Below are 23,069 nucleotides of genomic sequence, written 5' to 3'. Positions count from 1 at the left end.
GATGGCCCGTTCTTTCTACTGGGATCTCACTCGCAGAGATCTTCCATTTAGGTCCCCCCCCCCCCCCCCCCCGAGTGTCTTGGCTTTCCATGCCTGAAATGCTCTCATGGACTTTCAACAAATAGTACTAATAAGGGCCGGTGCTGTGGCTCACTAGGCTAATCCTCCGCCTTGCGGCGCCGGCACACCGGGTTCTAGTCCCGGTCGGGGCGCCGGATTCTGTCCTGGTGCCCCTCTTTCAGGCCAGCCATTGGAGGGTGAACCAACGGCAAAGGAAGACCTTTCTCTCTGTCTCTCTCTCTCACTGTCCACTCTGCCTGTCAAAAAAAAAAAAAAGTACTAATAAGAAAAAAAAAAAGCTGTTCCTCTACAGTCAAGACAAGGGCTGTTCAAGTCATTGCTTCTTTTTTTTTTTTTTTTTAAAGATTTTATTTATTTATTTGACAGATAGGGTTACAGACAGTGAGAGAGAGAGAGGGAGAGACAGAGAGAAAGGTCTTCCCTCCGTTGGTTCACTCCACAAATGGCCGCAACGACCGGAGCTGCGCAGATCAGAAGCCAGGAGCCAGGAGCTTCTTCCTGGTCTCCCATGCGGGTGCAGGGGCCCAAGCACTTGGGCCATCCTCCACCGCTATCCCAGGCCACAGCAGAGAGCTGGACTGGAAAAGGAGCAACTGGGACTAGAACTGGCACCCATATGGGATGCCGGCGCCACAGGTGGAGGATTAACCCAGTGCGCCATGGCACCAGCCCCAAGTCGTTGCTTCTTAAAGTGTCAGTTTCACTTCCACAGATTTCCTTTTAGGTGCTCTGTTAGTTATCAGATCAGGGAGAACATATGGTATTTGTCGCTTTGGGACTGGCTTATTTCACCAAGTATGATGTAGGAAATGTAATCTTTAGTACATTCTGCTGCTTAAGTGTTGTGTGTTGGGAGGCTAGGCGTTGAGATCCAAATTTAATGAACATTCTAGCACCAGTCTTGTGGAACTATATGTATATAGAAAATGTGTACAACCTCAGCATTACTAGCCCTGTAGTAGGAACACACCTCTATGGGAGGGAGCACCAAGACGGGAAAACTTAATTCCTCTGGTTGTTACCCTGGGAGGTTTCTCATTTGAGCCTGATTTTTTTTTTAAAGATTTATTTTTTGAGCCTGATTTTAAGAAATGGTGTTTTGCTCATGCAGGAAGGGAAAATAACTAGAGCAAAGGTGTGAGAAGGTGCTACAAGGCACAGAGCTTTTATTTATTTGAAAGACAGAAAGAGGGGGGAGGCAAAGAGATCTTCTATCCCCAGATGACCACAATGGTCAGGACTAGGCCAGGTCAAAGCCTGGAGCCTGGAACTCCATCTGGCTCCCAGGTGGGTTGCGTGGGTGCAAGTTCTTTGGCCATCCTCTGCTGCTTTCCCAAGCACATTAGCAGGGAGCTAGATCAGAAGTAGAGCAGTGGGGATTTGAACTGCCACTCTATGTGATACTGGTATTGTACTTGACAGTTTAACCCCTTATTCCACAACACTGCACCCCCCCATTTTTTTTTTTTATTTTTTGTGAAGATTTGTTTTATTTATTTGAAAGGCAGAATGAGAGAGAGAGAGAGACGAACACACATACAGAAAGGCAGAATGACAGGGAGAAGAATAACAGTGTTTTGAAAGAATAGTTCTGTTACCTTCATTTTGCAGGTAAGGTACCAGAAAGGTAAAAGATAAAAAAAAAAGCAGTTTGGAAATTGTACTCCCTCCCCTTTTTTTTCTTTCACTGTTTAATCTACAGATTTTAATGTATGTTTTATTTTTCTGATCAAATTGTTAGTAATGCTTTATCTTTCTCCCAGGTAGTAAGGGGACTTTCAGAACACTACTTCCATACACTTTCAGCCTGATTTATATGTGATTGCTGCATATTTTTTCTTTAGCTATGTGAAATCTGTTTAATTTCAATTGTATATTTTTAAAACTTGGGTTTGATTTTGTCAGGACAGTGTTACTTTAAAAAAATATTTATTTATTTATTCGATAGGTAGAGTTACTGGGGTGGGAAAGGATGGGGGAGGGGAGAAAGAGAGGGAGAGAGAGGGAGAGAAATCATCTCTTGGTCCTTTCCCCAAATGGCTAAACCTGCTGGGACTGGTCCAGGCTGAAGCCAGGAGCCAGGGCTCCATCTGGGTCTCTCACATGGGTGAGCTGGGCCCAAGTACTTGGACTAACTTCTGCTGCCTTCCTAGGTGTATTAGCATTGAGTTGGAATGGAAGCAAGGTAGGCAGGACTTGAACTGATGCTCAGATGTGGGATTCCAGCACTTCAAGCAGCAGCCTATCCTGCTGGGCCAAAACGTTGACCCCATAGTCACTGTTAGTTTTTGTAGTTTACTCTTCTTGGTAGGAATCTTTTTTTTTTTTTCCCCAAAAGTTGTGTTTTTAGAAGAATATAGTCTGCATTGTTATTTTGCCAGATGTGTCTGGAAATTCCGACATCTGAAAATGTTTTGGTTTTGTTTTTGTTATTTCTGCTGGTCTTTGAGTCAAGTTACTTTGTGCTTGATTATGTTTGTATATAATCTGGATGATTTATTTAAAAGTACTTACTGGAGTACTTTGAGGCTTATAGTAACATACTTTGCTTTTAAAGCAGAGTTTGCTTCTTTAGGTGGGTAGGTTCAGTGTCAGGGGACAACTTAAAGCAAGTTCCTTAAGAATGCATTATAAAATTTTGGTACAGCACCTTAGACAAAAGCAAGACTCAGGTTTCAGAGTTTGTATTTTTGTTTCCGAAAGCAGTTGTATCATTGGATTTCTACATTATTGTCATGTTAATACTTTCTTTCAGCTCCTCTACCTAACTTCAAATCTGCATTTTTTTTTTTTCCATGTCCTGGACAATTCCTTATATAATTACTTACTGGGATGTGAAATCAACATGTTTACAGTGACTCTATTTATTGTTTCCCTGAATGTTCCTTTTTCTGTTATTTTGTATTGTGGTTAATGGAGTCACTATCTTCCAGTCACTCAGGTGCAAACTGAGATAGTGTGCTGTCCAGTACTTCCTCTGGCTTCACAGAATTCTTTAAATTTGTGCCCTCTCCGTCTTATTTCCACATTTTCTTACTTCCCAGCTCTGTATATTCCCTTACCCTGCTATTTGCGGTGATTTTCCTGCTTTTTTCTTCTCATTCTTAAACGTACTACCTTTGTTCAGGTGTTCATTATCTCTGACCTGGGCCATTATCACTTGGTGCCTCATGAATCAGTGTTCTAGTCACCAAGGGCAGAGATTATCTGAGATAAATAGTGTTATTCCCACTCCTACAGATGAGAATCAGTCTGTTTTTTCTTAGTCACACAGCTGGTAAATAGGGTAAAGATGATCACCAACATTTTTTGAATCTTTATCACATACCAGGTTCTATAATAAGCACTTTACATATTTTAACTAATGCAAATGAGAAAACTAAAGTAGAGAGAGATCATGTAACTTGGCCGAAGTTGCTCAGTTCAGCACACAGAATTGGGATTCTAATCCAGGAAATCTCTCTCAAGAGCCATATTTTAATCTAGTGGTCTACTACTGTAACTAGGATTTGGACAGATTTAGTGGGACTCTAAAACACGTGCACCCTTTGCATATCATACTAGAAAACAACGATTTTCCTTTTCTGTAATGGACTGCGCTATTTTAAGAGGTTAGTTTTTTTGCTCGTGATGTTCTGTTAACATGGAATGTCATATTGCTTTTGTCATCTTCACTCTTGGTCCTGCTCGTTTTGTCTCATTTTAAATTTCACATCCTTTCTAGAATAAAATTTTTACTTTTTTTCTTTACCAGTTCAGATTATTATTATTTTTTTTGACAGGCAGAGTGGACAGTGAGAGAGAGACAGAGAAAGGTCTTCCTTTGCTGTCGGTTCACCCTCCAATGGCCGCCGCAGCCGGCGCGCTGCGGCCGGCGCACCGCGCTGATCCGATGGCAGGAGCCAGGAGCCAGGTGCTTCTCCTGGTCTCCTATGGGGTGCAGGGCCCAAGCACCTGGGCCATCCTCCACTGCACTCCCGGGCCACAGCAGAGAGCAGGCCTGGAAGAGGGGCAACCGGGACAGAATCCGGCACCCCGACCGGGACTAGAACCTGGTGTGCCGGCGCCGCAAGGCGGAGGATTAGCCTAGTGAGCTGCGGCGCCGGCCCAGATTATTTCTTTGATTTGCCTTTCATATCACCTTACTTAGACCTTATTGCTTTTCTTTATCTAATATTATAATTGCTTATCTTTTTTTTTCTCTAGCTAGATTGTAAACTCCTGAGGGCAGGTACCATGCGTGTTAACCTTTGAATCCTTGATGATGTACCTTGCAAGCCTGTAGTATATTTAGGGTCTTGATAAAAGTTCATAGAATGTTCATTTTCAAATTTCTGTTCTAAGATGTCTGTTTTCTTAATTATCCTCAATTTTTCTTAAATTGGAAAGTGACGCCAAAATCAATGCATTTTCTTTACATTCATATAAACATGAATATAAAATTCCTGTATAATGTGCTCCTGCCAACATCTGCCCCTTTCTTACCTTTCTTGTCCTCACTGCTCTGCGTTCTTGTTGGCTTCTTCCCTTTATCTTCCTCTCCTTTCACCATGACAGTGCTTCTGAGATAACTTATAATTCCAGTGGTTCAGAACTAACTGTGTTCAACGTAATCACCTGCCCTCTGTGACCTGGCCTCACCTACTTTTGGGCATTTTATTTATTTGCTCATTTTAAAATTTTATTTATTTTCATTTACTTGAAATGCAGTAAGAGAGACAGATAGAGATCCTCTGTCTGCTGATTTACTCCCCAGATTCCTGCCACAGCTGGGGTTGGGCTATGCTATACTCAGTCCAAGTCATCATCTGCTGCCTTTTAGGTTGCACATGCGTAGGAAGCTGGAATCGGAAACAGAGTCAGGACTTGAACCTGGGCACACCAGTGTGGGATGTAGACATCCCAAGCAGGGTGTTAGCTGCTATGCCAAGGAGGATCTCTTTCTCTTTCTGTTTCTTCTTTTTTCTGTAACTCTGCCTTTCAAAAAAAATAAAATAAATCTTTTAAAAAAAGATAAAAAAGGATTTTTAAAAAGATTTTGAAAAGATTTAAAAGATTTTTTTTGGATGGAGAGTTAGAGAAAATCTTTAAAAAATTAAAAAAATTAGCAATGTAGTCTTACTCCTAAAATATTAAAGGTTGCATCATTAAGGACCTTTGAAGAAAGATTTGATCTATGAAAGAATTCTTTAAGGAGAAACAAAAGTCTTGGGTTAGACTTCTTAGTTGTCATAAATAGCTACTTATAAATTATCATAAATGACTAGTTGCTGACTTAAATTTAGATGTAAAATGTTATTAAATGTGAACTTTAAGGAATACATTGTTAAAACTTCATCAGGATCGGCACTGTGGCTCAATAGGCTAATCCTCCGCCTGTGGCGCTGGCACACCTGGTTCTAGTCCCGGTCGGGGCGCCAGATTCTGCCCCAGTTGCTCCTCTTCCAGGCCAGCTCTCTGCTGTGGCCCGGGAGTGCAGTGGAGGATGGCCCAGGTGCTTGGGCCCTGCACCCCATGGGAGACCAGGAGAAGCACCTGGCTCCTGCCATCGGATCAGCGAGATGCGCCGGCCGCAGTGGCCATTGGAGGGTGAACCAACAGCAAAGGAAGACCTTTCTCTCTGTCTCTCTCTCTCTCTCACTGTCCACTCTGCCTGTCAAAAACAAAAACAAAAAAACAAACTTCAGTATTATTAAATGTGAACGTTTGTCATTAGAATTTAGGTTTTAAGATGATTATACTCCTGGCCTCCGATGTCCACTTTTAGATCTTCATCCTTATGATGATATAAAATATCAGATTAGGCCAGTTGGGGAAATGTCAAGAATTTTTCTGATTTTACCTTTCATGCAACTGTGTGTGTGTGTGTGTGTGTGTGTAAGTGCTTCAGCTGTTAGTGATAAGTAATTTGTATTTAAGCATGAATCTTTCAGTGTGGAATTCTGATAATGTTCAAAATTGGATAAAACAAGTTATTTAGAAAATTTCTAAGTACTAGAAAGACTACAAATTCAAATGTAGCTGAACTTTTGAGCATTTGTTTTGAAATGGTACTTTGAAGAATTGTGTTATCCTGTGTGTTTATTGAGAAAGCTGGTATCTGCACACTCAGATTGCTTGTTGTAGGAAGTCGCTCTCTCATTCATTTGTTCTGGTGTTTACTGCCTCAGTTCTGGCAGGTGTCCCAGGCTCATATCTGCTTACCTAGCTCTTTCTCCTTTATTGACAAACTCCACAAGTCTTGGCCTGACTCAGCAAAAAGTCTCCCTTTTAACATCCCTTTTAACATTTCTTTTAAAATTTTTAAAAGGATTTTATTTATTTATATGAGAGGTAGAGTTACAGACAATGGGAGGGGGAGGTAGAGAGAGAGGTCTTCCATCTGCTGGTTCGCTCCCCAGATGGCCACAATCCGAAGCCAGGAGCCATGAGCTTCTTCTGGGTCTCCCATGTGGGTGCAGGTACCCAAGCACTTGGGCCATCTTCTGCTGCTTTCCCAGGCCATAGCAGAGAGCTAGATCAGAAGAGGAGCAGCTGGGACTGGAACCATTGCCTATATGGGATGCTGACACCACAGGTGGAGGATTAGCCTGCTCCACAGCACCAGCCCCTCTTTTTTAATTTTGAAAGAGATTTTTCTAACATACTGAATGAAACACATTTAGAAGGCAAACAATAAAAATTTCTGAGGCGCCTACCTTGTACCAGGCATAGTTGTAGGTGGGCATCAGTGGTGTAGAGATGAGCAAGACATGTCCCCTGCTCTCAAGTTGATGAGGGAACAGAAATGATCTGTAGAGTGCCAAAGGAGAACAGAGTACCTAAAAAACCTATTTGAGGGGGAGAAAAATAGACAAGCAAAGCCTACTAAGACAGGTCACGATGTAATTTGTTATCCTAAGGAACAGCTTTGAAACTGAAATCATTATATCAGAGCAATAGGTATAAACAAGGACCACTCTGGGCAAACTGGTATAGTCAGTCAGTCATTCTGTTTCTAAGAAGATGTATGTAGAGTTTTAAAGACGGGTAGTATTTAAGCAGGCTGATTGGTTGAAGAGTCCTTTAAAACAGAAAGAAGAGTATGTATAAAAATGTGGAATGTGAGAGAACACATAGAATTCGGTTGAAGCATGTGAAATTGTCATCTTTAAGTGAGAAATGGTCACATAATTGTAGTTTCACATGGTTTAACCTGGTATATCATAGGAAAGAGTTTTGTGCTCAGTGTCAGAAGCCAGGTCCTGCAGTCCTTTGAATACCATACTGTGGAGTTTGGGTTCTGTTCGGAAAATGATTATCTGTATGTTTAACATTTGAACTATAAAATACTTGTTTAATTTTTTGAAAAACATCCTCATGTTCTGAAACAAAAAAATGAAGTATACATATATAAAACCATTGGTATAAGTGAGAATAGTCTGTAGTTTTCTTGTGTAAGTTTTGCTTAGGGTTTGGTGTCAGTGTTTTACTTGCAGCAAAAATAATGTGGAAGCTTTTTTCTTTTGTCTGTACTTTGGAATAAAACATTGGAATTTCCTGTCCTCTGGAGGTTTTATAGAATTTCCCTGTAAATCTTTTGGGCTTGGTACTTTCTCATGGGAGGTGGGGCAGGTGGAAGGTAGATTTCTCTCAGAAAACTTTCTCAATTTATCAGTTTTCATTCTGTTCAGATTTTTCCTCTCTGCTGTGGGGTCAGTTTTGGGAAATTTGGGAAATCTTGTTTTTCAAGAAAATGATCCATTCCATTCAGGCTTTCAAAATTTTTTAAAGATTTATTTATTTTATTAGAGAGATAGAGAGATCCTCTATCTGCTGGTTCACTCCCCAAATGGCCGCTACGACTGGGGCTGGGCTGATCCACAGCTGGGAGCTGGGAGATTCATCTGGGTCTCTCACATGGGTGAAGGGGCTCAAGTACTTGGGCCATCTTCTGCTGCTTTCTCGGGCACATTAGCAGGGAGCTGGGTCAGAAGTGGAGCAGCTGGGACTTGAACCAGAGCCCTTATGGGATTCTGGCACTGAAGGTGGGGCAGCTTTACCTGCTGTGCCACAGTGCCAGCCCCTCAAATTTCTTTAAACAATGCTGAGCCGGCGCCGCGGCTCACTAGGCTAATCCTCCGCCTAGCGGCGCCGGCACACCAGGTTCTAGTCCCGGTTGGGGCACCGGATTCTGTCCCGGTTGCCCCTCTTCCAGGCCAGCCCTCTGCTGTGGCCAGGGAGTGCAGTGGAGGATGGCCCAGGTGCTTGGGCTCTGCACCCCATGGGAGACCAGGATAAGTACCTGGCTCCTGCCATCGGATCAGTGCTGGCCGCGGCGGCCATTGGAGGGTGAACCAACGGCAAAGGAAGACCTTTCTCTCTGTCTCTCTCTCTCACTGTCCACTCTGCCTATCAAAAAAAAAAAAAATAGATAAACAATGCTGAAACAAATAGTCTCTTACACATTTTTTAAAAATTCATATACTTTTTAAAAAATTTATTATTTATTTGACATAGCTACACACAAAGAGGAGAGGCAGAGAGAGAGAGAGACAGAGAAAGAGGTCTTCCATCCGATGGTTCACGCCCCAAAATTCTTATACTTTTGTGCTTTCTTTTCTTTATTTTTTCTCTTGCACTTTTATGTTCCTTTTAAAGATTGTCTGGTACTTTACTTGATTGTCCAAAGGAGCAGGTCTTGGGTATTTATTTATTGGTGTCTACTATTTTTCTATTTTCTAAACCTCAGATTCTGTTTTGTTTGTTTGCAATTTCTTCTGGTTTCCCCTTATATTGTTTGTTTTAAACTTTTTTTTTGGGGGGTGCTTGAATTATTAACCTTTTTTCTCTGTTTTTTAAAATTGAAGCAAAAATGATTGTGAGAATTGTTTTAGTTGAATTCCACAGGGTTTATATTACACACCATATATGTAATACAGGTTGAATATTGAATATTTGTAATTCAAAATGTATATATTATGCACCATATATATACACACACCATATATATATACACACAGCATATATATATATGCCATATATATATTTAGAGATATATACAGGTTGAATTTGTAATTCAAAATAAAAAATACTCCAAAATCAAACTTTATGACTACCAACATTATGTTACAAGTGGAAAATTCCACACATGACTTCATGTGACAAGGTCACAAACAGAACATAAGTGCACTAAAAATATTGTATAAAATTATCATCAGGCTATAGGTATAAAATGTTTATGAAATATAAATGAACTTTGTGTTTAAATTTAGGTACTGTTTCCAAGATGTCTCATTAAGTGTTTGTAAATATTCCAAAATCAGAAAAAAAAAATCCAAAATCTGAAGCATTTCTAATCCTAGAGAGGATAAAGACTAACAAAATGGAAGCTACCTAGAAAGCAGGTGAATCTGCTAGTTTAGGTGAGGAATTTTGAGCATCTGGCGTAAGTCGTGGTAATAGAGATAAAAAAGAAGAGCATAGATGGTGCTGTGGCATAGTGGTTAACCTGTGGTGCCAGCATCCCATAGGGACACCAGTTTGAGTCCTGGCTGCTCCACTTCTGATTCAGCTTCATCTAGGTCTTCCATGTAGGTGTAGGATTCCAAGTACTTGGACTATCTTCTGCCGCTTTCCCAGGCCATTAGTAGGGAAGCTGGATCAGAAGTGGAGCAGCCAGGAATTAAACTGGCACCCATACAGGATGTTAGCATCACAGGCAGCAGCCTCCCATACCGTGCCACAAAGGAAGCCCCAGGAAAATCTTTAACTTTTGTATTCATACTAGATTATTTTGCCATTAAGATTTTCTAATATAGTGGTAATTATAGGTGAAAAGTGTTTTCACAGAACTTCTGAGAAATTGAAATCTTACAACTAAACTCTAGTTTGAAATCATGAAAATGACATAAAGCCATGTAGTAATTTGTAGTATTTTGATTGTTACAGACTAATCAGAGAACTTGGGACTTTTATGTTAATTGTATATTCAGGCCAATTTAATGCCTTAGAAATGTTATAGTGCACTCTGAACAAGGTATTTCATGGAAGCTTGAAGAGAGTAATGAGAGAGCTGGCTAGTGATGATGCCCATTGGTGGGTGTGAATGTGTGTGTGTGTGTGTTGTGTGTGTTGCAGGGTCTTAGTCCACCCAAACGAGGATGGACTGAGTCCGAAGAAAGGTAAGTGCGCCGCTCGCCCGCTCCCCAGCCTCCCAATCCCGGAGACAGACGCAGCAGGGAGTCAAGCAAGCAAGAACTTGGTTTATTGCATGCATAGCAAAGCCTTTTAAAGCACAAGACCGCAGGATTACTGGGGCAGGGCATAAGGACCAACCAATTACTTAAAAGGTCATTTTATGGGGCGACTTTTTACAGGACCAGCTATGTGTCTGTATACTCATCATCAGTTGTCGTCACCTCCCCTGATGCTGCGCGGCCAATCAGCTTTGGTGGTAAATGACTTTAGGTACCGCTCACCTTACTTCCTTTGGGCGCCATCTTTGAATTGCCATGTGTGCCTAATTTCCCTGCAGGCGCCATCTTTGAATTGCCTCCTGTGCCTAATTTCCCCACATGTGTGAATGTGTGTCTACTACTTGTACATATATATATATTTTAAAGTTAGAAGTATATTTTTGCAAGCAATTGCATAGCATGGATCTCCATTTCTCTATAAATACCAACTTGCAGTGTTTAATAGCAGTAAGTGCTGTGACATTTTTATTGAATATTTTACTTTTTAGAATTTTGTTTTGATAAACATGCACACTGTGGAGTGATAACCACTGTCAAACTTTAAGTTGTCCCCATCCTATGTGCTAGATCTCCAGAACTTAGGCATCCTGCATGACTGAAACGTTGTATCGTTTGACCAACATCCTCATTTCTCCTGCTTCCCAGACACTGGCAACCACCTCAGCTTTCTTAGATTCCACATGTGAGAAAGATCATGCAGAATTTGTCTTTTTGTGCCTGGTTTATTTCATTAAGCTTTGAGTCCTCGAGATTCAAGCATGTCATAAACAACAGGATTTCCTTCTTTTTATTAAGGCTGACTAACATCCCATTTTACATATATACCACGTTTTCTTTATCCATTCATTTGTTGATAGTGCTTAGGTTGATTCTATAGTATTACTTTGTGATTAATACTACAATGAACATGAGAGTGCAGATAGCTATTTGGAATACTGATTTCATTTCCTTTGGATATATTGCCAAAAGTGGGGTTGCTGGATCGTGTGATAGTTCTGTTTTAAATTTTTTGAGGAATCTCCATGCTGTTTTCCATAATGGCTTATAAATTACATTTCTACTAACGGTATTCAGGAGTTATCTTTTTTCTACATCCTGACCAATTCTTGTTATCTTTTGTCTTGGTAGTAGCCATCCTAATGAATGTGAGGTGGTATCTCTTTGTGGTTTTGATCTGAATTTTTAGATATGTTGAGTGTTTTTTCATGTTTCTGTTAGCAATTTGTGTATTTTTTTAGAAATGTTTACAATACTCTTTTAAAGGTTTATTTATTTATTTTGAAAGTAGAGAGACACATAGAGAGAATGAATGATCTTCTGTCCACTGGTTCACTCCGCAGATGGCTACAATGGCCAGCATTGGGCCAGACACAAGTCAGGAGCCAGGAGCCCCATCCAGGTCTCCCTTATGGGTGGCAGGGGCCCAAACACTCAGGTTATTTTCCATTGCTTTTCCCAGGCTGTTAGCAGGAAGGTGGATTGGAAGTGGAGCAGCTGGATATGAACTGGTGCCCATATGGGATGCCAGCGTTACAGGCAACTGCATTACTCACTATGCCACAATGATGGCCCCCTTTTACAAATTCTTAAATTTTTTTTTTCAATTTATTTATTTGAAAGGCAGAATGACATAGAGTAAGAAACGAGAGAGATCTTCCATCTACTGGTTCACTCCCCCAAATGTCTACAACAGCGGGAACTGTACAGGCCAAAGCCAACTGGCAGCAGGCTGCCTCCCTGGAATATTAAAAGGAAGTTGGATTAGATGTGGAGATGGGACTTGATTCCAGACACTCTGCTATGGAATGTGGGTGTCACAAGTGACAACTTAATGCTGTGCCACAATGCCCACCTCTACTAATTTTTTCACTGGTCAGTTTTCTTCTCTGAGTTGAGTTCCTTATAGTTTTTGGGTATTAACAGCTTATCAGGTATATAGTTGCAAATGTTTTCTCCCATTCTATAGCTTTTCTCTGCATTCAATTGATTCTTTGCTATAGTGAAAGATATTTTCTGAAACAGCTTTATAATTCATAAAAATGTTAAAACATAAATGTGTAGTACAATTGAAATTGGAAACATTAATAAACCTAAGCACTTTTTAAAATAAAACACATGTTGAATTGTAGTTAAGTTTGACTTTCTAACCTTGTTCAGTGACCAGATTATCTTATCACTGAAAATGTTCATTCTACAAATCATCAGTCACCTAGGTGCTAAACATAGATGGCTGACTAATATAGAATGCCTACAGTAGATGTGGAGATGCACCATCCAGATTCCCCTTATAAGAAGGTCTCTGGGGCCAATGTTGTGATATAATGAGTTAAGCCACCACCTGCAGTGCTGACATCCCGTATGAGCATGGGTTTGAGACCCAGCTGCTCCACTTCTGATCCAGCTCCCTGCTAATGCATTTGGGCACTTGGGTAAGCAGTGGAAGATGATCCAAGTCCTTGCAGAGGAAGCTCCTGGCTTTCATCTAGCCCAGCCCTTGCTGTTGCAGCCATTTGGGGAGTGAACCAGTGGATGAAAAATTCTCTCTCTGGCTTTCCATGTCTCTCTTTGTAACTCTGCCTTTCAAATGAATAAAATAAATCTTTAAAAAAATAATAAAAGAAGGCCTCTTACTTTGTACTGTGATAAACAATAGAATCCATGTAGCTCCTTCTGCTCATAACGTAGGTTCTGCCACAGCTGTGAAGAGGAGCCACTCCCCTTAACCCCCCATCTCCCAGGCCATTCCCTCTCTAGGACAGCATACATTTGCACATTGAGCAGTAGCCTATCACAGACTACTCTGATGGTCAGTACTTGTTTTGGAGCTTCCCATGTGGTTGGCTGAAATGCTTTTGATCCTGCATCACAGTTTGGATTCTTTCCAAACTTGTTTTCTGGGCCTTCCATTTACAGGTGTTGATCCCTCTAAATATTTTGCATCTCAAATAAAATATTGCTTCAATTTCAGAGAAACCAACCTGATCTCATGGGACTAGTTTACTGGGAGAAAATAATACATCAAACAAGAAATTAAAAATAGGATCAAAATTAGGTAGAGGCACAGTTGTCATGGTACTGTTTTATAACCTGAGTCTGATTGATCATGTTGTTTAGGGAGGTAGCCTGGGTTACTAGTCAGAGCATAAACCTTGGGCATGCTGATTACTCTTTTTTTTAATTTTTTTAAGATTTTGTTTTATTCAGCGCGGTGCGCCGGCCGCAGCGCGCCAGCTGCGGCGGCCATTGGAGGGTGAACCAACGGCAAAGGAATACCTTTCTCTCTGTCTCTCTCTCACTGTCCACTGTGCCTGTCCAAAAAAAAAAAAGATTTTGTTTTATTTATTTGAAAGGCAGTTACAGAGAGGTAGAGGGTAGAGATAGGCTTTAACTCTCTGTGCCACGGTGCCAGCCTCACTGCTTACTCTTTCCAGATATGTTTCCTTATTTGTAATATGATAATCATATATTCTCTTATTCTTGAGGAGACTAACCTGGAATTGCTGGTGTAGTTGGAGAAAGATTCCCAGCAGTAAGAGAGAGAACCGGGTGCACAAACATTTTTTTTTAAGTCTGTTTGCATCAGATTGTTTAATGCTCCATTGGGCAAGGCAGTTCATGTGGCCAAACTTTGATTCAAGGATGGGGAAGTAGACTTCCACCTTTCCATGGGTGGATTTGTAAAATAAATATGTATATGTATGTCTATTTGTATACACATATATGTAAACATTACCAAATACAATGCCTGGGTGACAGCGCCCGTGGCGCAGTAGGTTAATCCTCTGCCAGCAGTGCCAGCATCCCATATGGGTGCTGGTTCTAGTTCCGGCTGCCCCTGTTCCCATCCAGCTCTCTGCTATGGCCTGGGAAAGCAGTACAAGATGGCCCAAGTCCTTGGGCCCCTGCTCCCACATGGGCAACACGGAAGAAGCTCCTGGCTTCTGGCCTCAGATCAGTGCAGCTCCAGCTGTTGGCAGCCATTTGGGGAGTGACCCAGTGGATAGAAGACCTTTCTCTCTGTCCCTCTCACTGCCTGTAACTCTACCTTCCAAATAAATAAAAAATCTTAAAAAAAAAAAACAGTGTCTGTTATACTGTTATACAATTATAGTTAACATTTATTGAGCATTTTCTATAAATAATAGAGACAGCTGGACTATTATTAGTTAACATGTTTTATCTCAATATAATATGAAAAAAGTAACCCATTTGGAGAGTTTGGTATATTATTTTTGCCATATTAAAATATTATGTTGAAAACACTTTGCAAATACAGTATTCTCTTTTTTTCTCTCTGCAGTAAGAAAAGTGGAAAACCACCATTACAGAATCATGAGGTAAAATTTTATGTCACCTACTATTGGGAATTTCATGCATTTATTATGTTATATACCTTTAAAAAGGATAAGAATCACAGAATTTTAGATTTAGAAGGGACCTTAAAAATACCTCTCCAATCTCCTGTGTATTGGAGGAATTCTTTTTGGAACAGGAATCCTGAGAGATACTGGTATTTACTTGAATCTTCTTATTCTGTGGATTACTACTCTATAAAGAAGCCATCATGTATTTGGGTCTTCAAAAAGGTCATGGAAATTACATGTTAGGAAAAAACTATTATAGGTGTAAAAAATGTATTACACCAAAATAAACTTATCTTTTAATTCATATTTTCATGAACCTTTTGAAGCACTTTCATGATGAGATTAATCTTTCCTAGCTTCCTAGTGATTAACTTTATCATTACAGGATGAGTCTACTCTGGCTTCTCTAAAGGACCCTCGTAATATTTGAAGACAGTTGTATCTTCTGAATATTTTCCCCTTAGGCTGAGAAACTTTCATTTCTTCAGATGTTTCTCATGTGACATGGTTTCTGATCCTTTTTTGATTTTGTGTACATTCCTCTAGACCTATACTTGTTTACCTATACATTGTATCTAGAATAGATACAATGTGTCCAGATGTGATCTGACTGCCATGGAATACATCAACACTACTGTATTCCTTGATATGAACATCACATTGCTAAAATTATTCTAAAATGACTTTAATTATTTAGCCACATTGTTTACATTAAGTGAAGCTGATGGTAAATTATAACCTTCGTGTCTTTTTGATGAACAGTTCTGTTGAAAGATCCCTTACATCTTGTACTCATCGATTGATTTTTCTTTTTTTAAATAACAGCTTTTTGGGGGCAGCTGTTTGGCCCAGTGGTTAGGATGCCACATGGAATGCTTGTGTACCATATTGTGTTCAGGTCCTGGCTCTGCTTCAAATTCATTTTCTTACTGATGTGCACCCTGGGAAGCAGCAGGTGATGGCTTAAGTACTTGGGTCCCTGCCACCTACGAGGGAGACCTGAGTTGAGTTCCTGGCTCCTGGCTTATATCCAGCTGTTGTAGGCATTTGTGGGGTGAGCCAGTAGATGGAAGATCTCTGTCTGACTCAGTCTCTCTCTCTCTCTGTGCCTTTCAGATAAATAAAAAAAATTAAAATTAAAAAAGATTATATGATATAAAATACAGTAATATATTTATTGAGATATAGTTCTTATACCATAAAATTAATCCATTTAGATGTATACATTAATAGTTATTAATATATTCACATAGTTGTGTGGCTGTCACCAGTATCTAATTTGAACAGATTTCATGTCTGCCCCAAAATCTGATAGCCATTAACAATCACTTCTTATTACTTTCTTTTCTGTGATCACTGTGCTACTTTCTGTCTCTTGATTTGCCTGTTCTGTACATTTCATATGTATAGAGTCATGCAATATGTGGCATTTTATGCCTAGTTTCTTTTCATTAGTTGAAGGACATGTAGGTTGTTTCAGTTTGGGGCCTATTATGAGTAATGTTGCTATGGATATTGTGTATATTTTTTTGTGTGGGCATATATTTTCATTTTTCCTGTGTGTATGCCTAAGAATGGAGTTGTTGGGTCCACGATAACTCCACTTATTTCTTTTAAAGAAATGTTAATCTGTCTCTGTAAATGTCAGTTTATTGGGTTTAATCCACTGTCTGTATAATCTTTGTAATTTTGAATGTGGTCCTGTCATCTAATATGTGAAATAGAAGGTATTATTTACAAATTTAATTTACCTTCCCTTTTTTCCTCAAAATTGTGATGACTTTCTGTCTTCTCAATTTTTTTTTGTTTGTTTCAGTTATGGTTTTGTAACTATATTCACCTGTAGTGAAATCTGGTTCTTATTTCTCTATTATGGACATGATAATTTTATTAAAAACATCAGATTTTTTGATTTGTTCATTTACTAAATCAATTTTTCAACAAATACATGCTGAGTCTCTCATGTATACATGGCACTGCTATTGGCTCTAGGTATATGGTAATTAGAAAAATAAGTCCTTGGCCTCATGGAACTTTTTTTTTTCATGGCAGCTAATATACTAGTATAATATTTTCAAGAAAGAAGCAGCTCAGGACAACTTATTTAGTAAACTTATGATGGCTTCCATTGATTAGTGTCTCTCAGGTCTTCCCAAACCCTCTGCGCTAGTGTGGAAGTGTGTACACACACACACATTTATGTATACGAGTTTATGCTAAATCTGGTAGAATAGCTACAAAATATTAACAGTTGATAACCTGAGATGATAATTATAGATTTCTTATTTTTATTTATCAAAATTTTCAAATTTTTACAGTGAATGTGTTACTTATGAGGAGCAGTTGAAAAGGAAATATTTTCATTGAAATTTTTTATATAATTGTGTGCTCTGTAATGATATTCCAATTGACAGTAAACTGCAAATATGACCAAGATCCAATAAGATTATAATGGAGCTAAAAAAAGTTCCTATTGCCTGGTAGTTTCTTTATTTATTTTATTTTTTTATTTGACAGCCAGAGTTAGACAGTGAGAGAGAGACAGAGAGAAAGGTCTTCCTTCCGTTGGTTCATCCCCCAAAATGGCCGCTATGACTGGTGCACTGTGCCGATCAGAAGCAGGAGCCAGGTGCCTCCTCCTGGTCTCCCTTGTGGGTGAAGGGCCCAAGCACTTGGGCCATCCTCCACTGCCTTCCCAGGCCACAGCATAGAGCTGGACAGGAAGAGGAGCAACCGGGACAGAATCCGATGCCTTGACCGGGACTAGAACTCGGTGTGCCGGTGCCGCAGGCGGAGGATTAGCCTAGTGAGCTGTGGCGCCGGCTGCCTGGTAGTTTCATAGCCTTCCTCATGTTGTAATGCAACATATTACTCATGTTTGTGCTGATGCTGGTGTAAACAAACCTGTGCTATCAGGTGCATAAAAGTATAACATGCAGTTATGTGTAGTATGTGATACTTGATGAAAAGCTATGCTGTATTACTGGCTTATGTATTTTTTATACTGTACTTATCATTTTATTATGTGCTCCTTCTACTTATAAAGACTTACTGTAAAACAATATATTGTGTTAGGCAGGCTGCAGCCTCAGGCATCTCCTCTTTATTCTGTTTATTGCTTCAGAGGCTGCATTGAGTGATAGACCTGTGTCATCCAGGTTTGTGTAAGTGCACTCTGCTGTTCACACACAGTGAAGTCACCTAATGCAGTTCTCAGAACACATCCTTGTCATTAAGTGATGCATGACTGCGATTATAACCTTTGGGATGGTAATTGGGTGAGAATATTTTCATAAAATTGGAATTAAGGAAGAGGAAAGGATTTAATTAGAAAATAGTCTTTTTTAAAGATTTACTTATTTGTTTGAAAGTCAGAGTTACAGAGAGAGAGAGAGAGAGAGAGAGAGAGAGAATCTTCCATCTGCTGGTTCACTCTCCAGATGGCTGCAATAGTCAGCGCTGGGGCAGGTGAAAGCCAGGAGCCAGGAGCTTAACTGTATCTCCCTTGTAGGTGCCAGGGGCCCAAGCACTTGGGCTGTCTTCTGCTTTTCCCAGGCCATTAGAAGGGAGCTGGATTAGAAGTGAAGCAGCCAGGACATTAACCAGTGCCCACAGGGGGATGCTGGCATCATAGATGTTGGCTTTACCTGCTGTGCCACAATGCTGGCTTTATATTTTCATTTATTTGAAAAGTAGACAGAAAGGGAGTGGGGGAGAGAAAATCTTCCGTCTGCTAGTTCACGCCCCAAATTGCTGCAATAACCAGTATTGGACCAGGCCAAAGCCTGGAGCCAGGAACTCGGTCTGGATCTCCCATGTGAGTGTCAGGGACCCAAGTACTTGAGCCATCACCTGAAGCCTGCCAGGGTATCTAGTACAGGAAGACGGAACTGGAAACAGAGCTGAGACACAAAACCTAGTCACTCCAAGATGGGATGTGTATGTTGTAAGTGGTGTTTTAACTGTTGTACCAAATGCCTGTCTCTAATTCAGACATTAATTTTAACTAAAGCATATTTATACATTTTAATTTAAAACATAATTTGTCTAATTATGGCTGATTGTGAAGAGCTTAGTAGTTAACCCAAGAGTTGAGGGTGATGGTTATAATAGTTGGGGGATAATGTTAGGCAGGGAAAGAGAGTTCTTCTGTAGTGTCTTGCCTTTCCAAGAAGTTTCTTCTGTCTGTTCCCTAAGCAGCCCAATGATAGTGAAGTAAATAGTCTCTACAGGCTCTTCATGTCACTTTTTCCTTGCAAGTGGTTTTGTGCTTCTGTTTTCATGGACCCAGTGAAAATGAAAAAAATCTCTGAAGGGGTTGTGGTTATCTTCAGTCCTTCTACAATTACAGTAATTCACTATGGAGTCAAGGCTCTGTCCCTTGTGGGCCTTGCCTCCCTTTCCATTGTCATTGTTCTTTGTTGTTCTTTGCTCTAGCAATGCTTTCATCCTACTGTTGGTTGTGCATATCTGTTTTATTCCAGCATTGAGTTTTGTGCTTGATGTTCCTTGTGCTTCACCCCTCCTCCCCCGAAATAATCACATGGCTTCACTTTATGTCAGGTTAAATGTCCGGAGGCCTTTCTGTGCATCCTGTCTGAACCATTCTTATTTTCTCAGGGCCCTGCCTAGTCTGTCTGTAGTAATTTGTATATTGGTTATTATCTGTGTTTCCCCTGCTAAAAAGCAAGCTTCATGAGTGAAGGAACCTTGTCTTTGAATTGATGAGGAAGAGGGTGAACTAGCAGACTGTATATTCTAAATGTTAAGTGAAAAGTCTAGAAATCCAAATTTCCTGTAGTAACATCAGGGAAAATTCTGTTTAGGATTGTTTTTAAAAGTCCCCTGTTAATTAGGAAGTGGGTAATAAAACCCTTAATAAGTACTTGACCAATTCTTAGCTGTCTCTCTGACCTCATCTATTACTCTCCGAGCTCACCCCTGGGACTCAAGTGGCCATTTTGTTGTTCCTCAAGCACAGTAAATGGGCTTTTGCTTGGTGTTGGGACACTTGCTGTTTCTTCTGCTTATAGCCTCCTGTGTATTCATCTGGCCCCAGTGTTTAGGTGATATCTTACTTTTTGAAAGCATGTTTGAGTAAGAGGAGTAGTACAAGTCTTTGCTGTCTACATAGAGTATATTGATTTAGGTGAAATATGTTAATCTTTTTTTTTTATTACATCTGTTATAGCTATCTTTAAAGGACTTTCTTTTTCTTTTTCTTTTTTTTTTTTTTTTTTTTTTTTTTAGAAAGAAGGAAGAAAAGAGCGAGCTGTTGTGGACAAGGTATTTTTATCAAGGCTGTCAAAGATTCTGAAAATTATGGTCCCTAGAACATTTTGTAAAGAGGTAAGTCTTACGAAATTATAATGTTAAGTGTTCAACTTTCAAGGTTTATGAGATCAGAACAGTAAAACATAGCACTTTGGTTATACTGGCAGTCAGATATTTTCTGTGTAAGTAAGAAGGCTACCAGATTTTTGTCTTCAAATCACCACTTGTCAAATACCCTTGTTAAGTGCCAATTTTTCATTCTGCTTTATGCAAAATTCTAAATGACTACAGGGCAGCTATACTAAATGGCGTTGCTTTATTATAGTTAAATAGTGCCAGTAAAAACGATATTAAATTTAAAAAGATAAACCTTTTTATTATATTTACACATTAAGAAGTTACATTGATATGAAATATGTTAAAACTTGCTGCTTCACATTTGACTAGATATGTTTTGAAGAGACTCAGAATGATACCTGAAATCAAATATTTTCAGGAAGTGAGCTGATTTTAGGAATAAGTTTCTTTATTTCTTTCCTTTGCTTTTTTTTAAATGGTTGTTACTTAATAAATACTTGTAATGATTATCAAAACAGTGCTGTGTTTTTAATCACCTCAGCATTCTCCCTTTTATATAACCAGAAATTTCATTATCTGTGACTTCTCCTCCCCGTGTCTCATCTTTTTTTTTTTTTTTAGGATCTAGTCATTTTTCTTCTCTTCCTAACTGGATATTACAGTGATCTTCAGTTAGTTTTACTTCGAAGATCTCTTTTTAAAAACTCTTATACCAGATTTATCTTCTTAAACCATAACATTTCCTCATGTTCAAATTTTAAAAAGCATTAGCCTTATCATTGAGTAATAGCAAGAAAAGGATAAGCTGTTTAAATAGCGGTGCAGTTTCCAAGAGAAAGTCCTTTCCTCCATTACACTAGATCTGCTGTCCGTGCCCTCACCTCAGAACCATATCCTGTTGATTCTGTCCTGGAGAAACTCTAAAAAATAATATAACAACATCCTTTTTTTTCCTAATTTGATGGAGATTATATTTTCCTTGAAAAGCAGAGCTGGAAAATGCAGATGGATATTTTTCTCTTCTTTGGACTTACCAGTCTCAGTCATTTTGGTGTATGGTCTTGTTTATGAGCATATATTTTGATAAAAATGGAATCATACTAACACTTTTAAAATCTAGTCCCTCTCTTACATTTTCAGTGTTCTTCCCAGGAATCTTTGTGTTTTTCAGATTAGTCTCTGCCTTTCCATTCCTGCTGTTTTCACTGTATCTTACCTGGATTGTTATAATTGCTTTGATCTTTTTGCTTTCCAATGGCTCTGAGTTTTATTTCTGAAACTCAACTAAAAGCGTTGCTTCTTTTTTTCTTGTAGGGTAAATCACAAACTGACTTTGACCTTTTCAGTATCATCTGCTTAGCAGATTCATTACTATTTTGTGATCAGAGGCTGTGCTGTCATGCACAATGTCATGTCTGAAAACCTGTCCCTCTTCCCAGCAAAAACAAATGTGTTTAAAAAAAAAAGCTGAACACTTGTTATCTTCTTTGTAAAGGTTTCCTTTGACTCTTCAAGCATAATTGTTTTCTAATTTCTGTAATCTATCTGGCTTTGAAGAAGCCTTGTTGAAAATACATCCTTCTCTGGAAAGATTTATATATCATCTGATCAGTTAGCAACTTAATGCTGATACTCACTGTTGCAGGAGTTCATCATGGGTGACGTGAATGTGAGACATTGGCTAGGTCTCTAGGAGTTGGTAAGGGAGGTAGAAGCACCAACTTGGCTAATCCCTGAGTTTGTCTAGGTCTGGACCTGCCATAGAGTCATTTTACATGCCATCTCTGAGGAACATAAAGACTGAAGTTTAACCCAATTTCAAGAAAGTAAAATAAAATATTTGGAAATAATAGAAGATAAGACATAGAGTGAATAATTGGTATAGGAAATAGAAGTGAAAATAAAACGTGAGAGAATATGGAACTTCATGTGTATTTTAGGGTGAGGGACCTGAATCATTGCCAACTCTTGAGTTGCTGACACAGGTACAATAATAATGGGAACAGTGGTGATTCTGAAGACACCCTTTATATAAAAAATTTTTAGAACTGCCAGTAAAGCAAAGTTTGCTAGGTTTTACTTCAGTGAGACAAGTGAATTTGGTACTTCTTTTAAAGGAAAATATAACCAAGAACATAAAATGAGGGAAAAAAAACCAATTTATCTGTGTCTAATAATACCTTTATACTGCAGTGATTAATTTAGGATTGAGAGTATTAGGAGTCAGTGCTGTGGTGTAGAAGTTAAAGCCTCCACCTGCAGTGCCAGCAGCTTTTGTGGGTGTTGGTTCAAGTCCGTGCTGCTCCACTTCTGTTTTGGCTGCTTTCTAATGCTCCTGGGAAAGTAGTGGAAGATGGCCTAAGTGCTTGCGCCCCTGCACCCACGTGGGAGAACTGATAGAAGCTCAAGGCTCCTGGCTCCTGGCCTTGGCCTGGCACTGCTCCAGCCATTGTGGCCATTTGCAGAATAAACCAGCGAGTGGAAGATTTTCTCTCTCTTCTCTCTGTTCTCTCTCTCCTCTCTCTCTCCTCCCTCCCTCACTTGCCCCCTGACTCTATTTCTGCCTTTCAAATAAATAAATCCCCCCTCCCAACAAAATCAGAGGCAATATTAAATGTCTGAATTGAAAGTTGGCATTATTGTTAAAATGACACAGATAGATATATTGAAATCAATAGCGTCTTCTGTTGTCAACCGAATTCCTAACTTTGGGACAGTGGGATCAGGCAGGGAGATACCTTTCTTGCTAGCTAACTCTGGCAAGTCTTAGGGTGGCAGGTCCCACAGCTCAATTACATAGACTCTCTTTGACACTGTCTTCTTAGGGCTTCATTTACTACTTTTGTGTTTATGACCTCCTCTCTCATCCTTGACTTGGAGGGTTTTCACTTTTTAAAAATGAAGTTTGTTTTGTAAAAATTATTTAAGTAACACATGCTGTCGTCTCTCACTTCAGTAATTTTGAAACTGCCTATATTAGCCAACCAGTGTCCCCTACCCCAGACTTTAGTTGCTATGTGACTGTCATATTCTT

At 39.5% G+C, this 23,069-nt stretch overlaps 1 protein-coding gene across 5 annotated transcripts in view; it reads left to right on the top strand.

Annotated features, from left to right (window-relative positions):
• ABCD3 (ATP binding cassette subfamily D member 3) overlaps positions 1 to 23,069 on the top strand; it is an 80,344-nt gene that overhangs the window by 11,182 nt on the left and 46,093 nt on the right. For 2 of the 5 annotated variants that reach the window (XM_002715849.6, XM_089337059.1), the window contains exons 2-3: positions 14,620 to 14,656; positions 19,934 to 20,032. In XM_002715849.6, the coding sequence (XP_002715895.1) occupies positions 14,620 to 14,656; positions 19,934 to 20,032 (136 nt within the window). The remainder of the gene's footprint in view (positions 1 to 14,619; positions 14,657 to 19,933; positions 20,033 to 23,069) is intronic. The other 3 variants (XM_017346066.4, XM_089337061.1, XM_089337060.1) reach the window with 2 other exon arrangements.

This window comes from Oryctolagus cuniculus, chromosome 7 (assembly GCF_051225735.1).
Source record: "Oryctolagus cuniculus isolate XC-2025 breed Fujian yellow rabbit chromosome 7, ASM5122573v1, whole genome shotgun sequence".
NCBI classification, from domain to species: Eukaryota; Metazoa; Chordata; class Mammalia; order Lagomorpha; family Leporidae; genus Oryctolagus; species Oryctolagus cuniculus.
The sequence above is the reverse complement of the archived record's forward strand: the minus strand, read 5'-3'. Positions and strand labels throughout refer to the sequence as shown.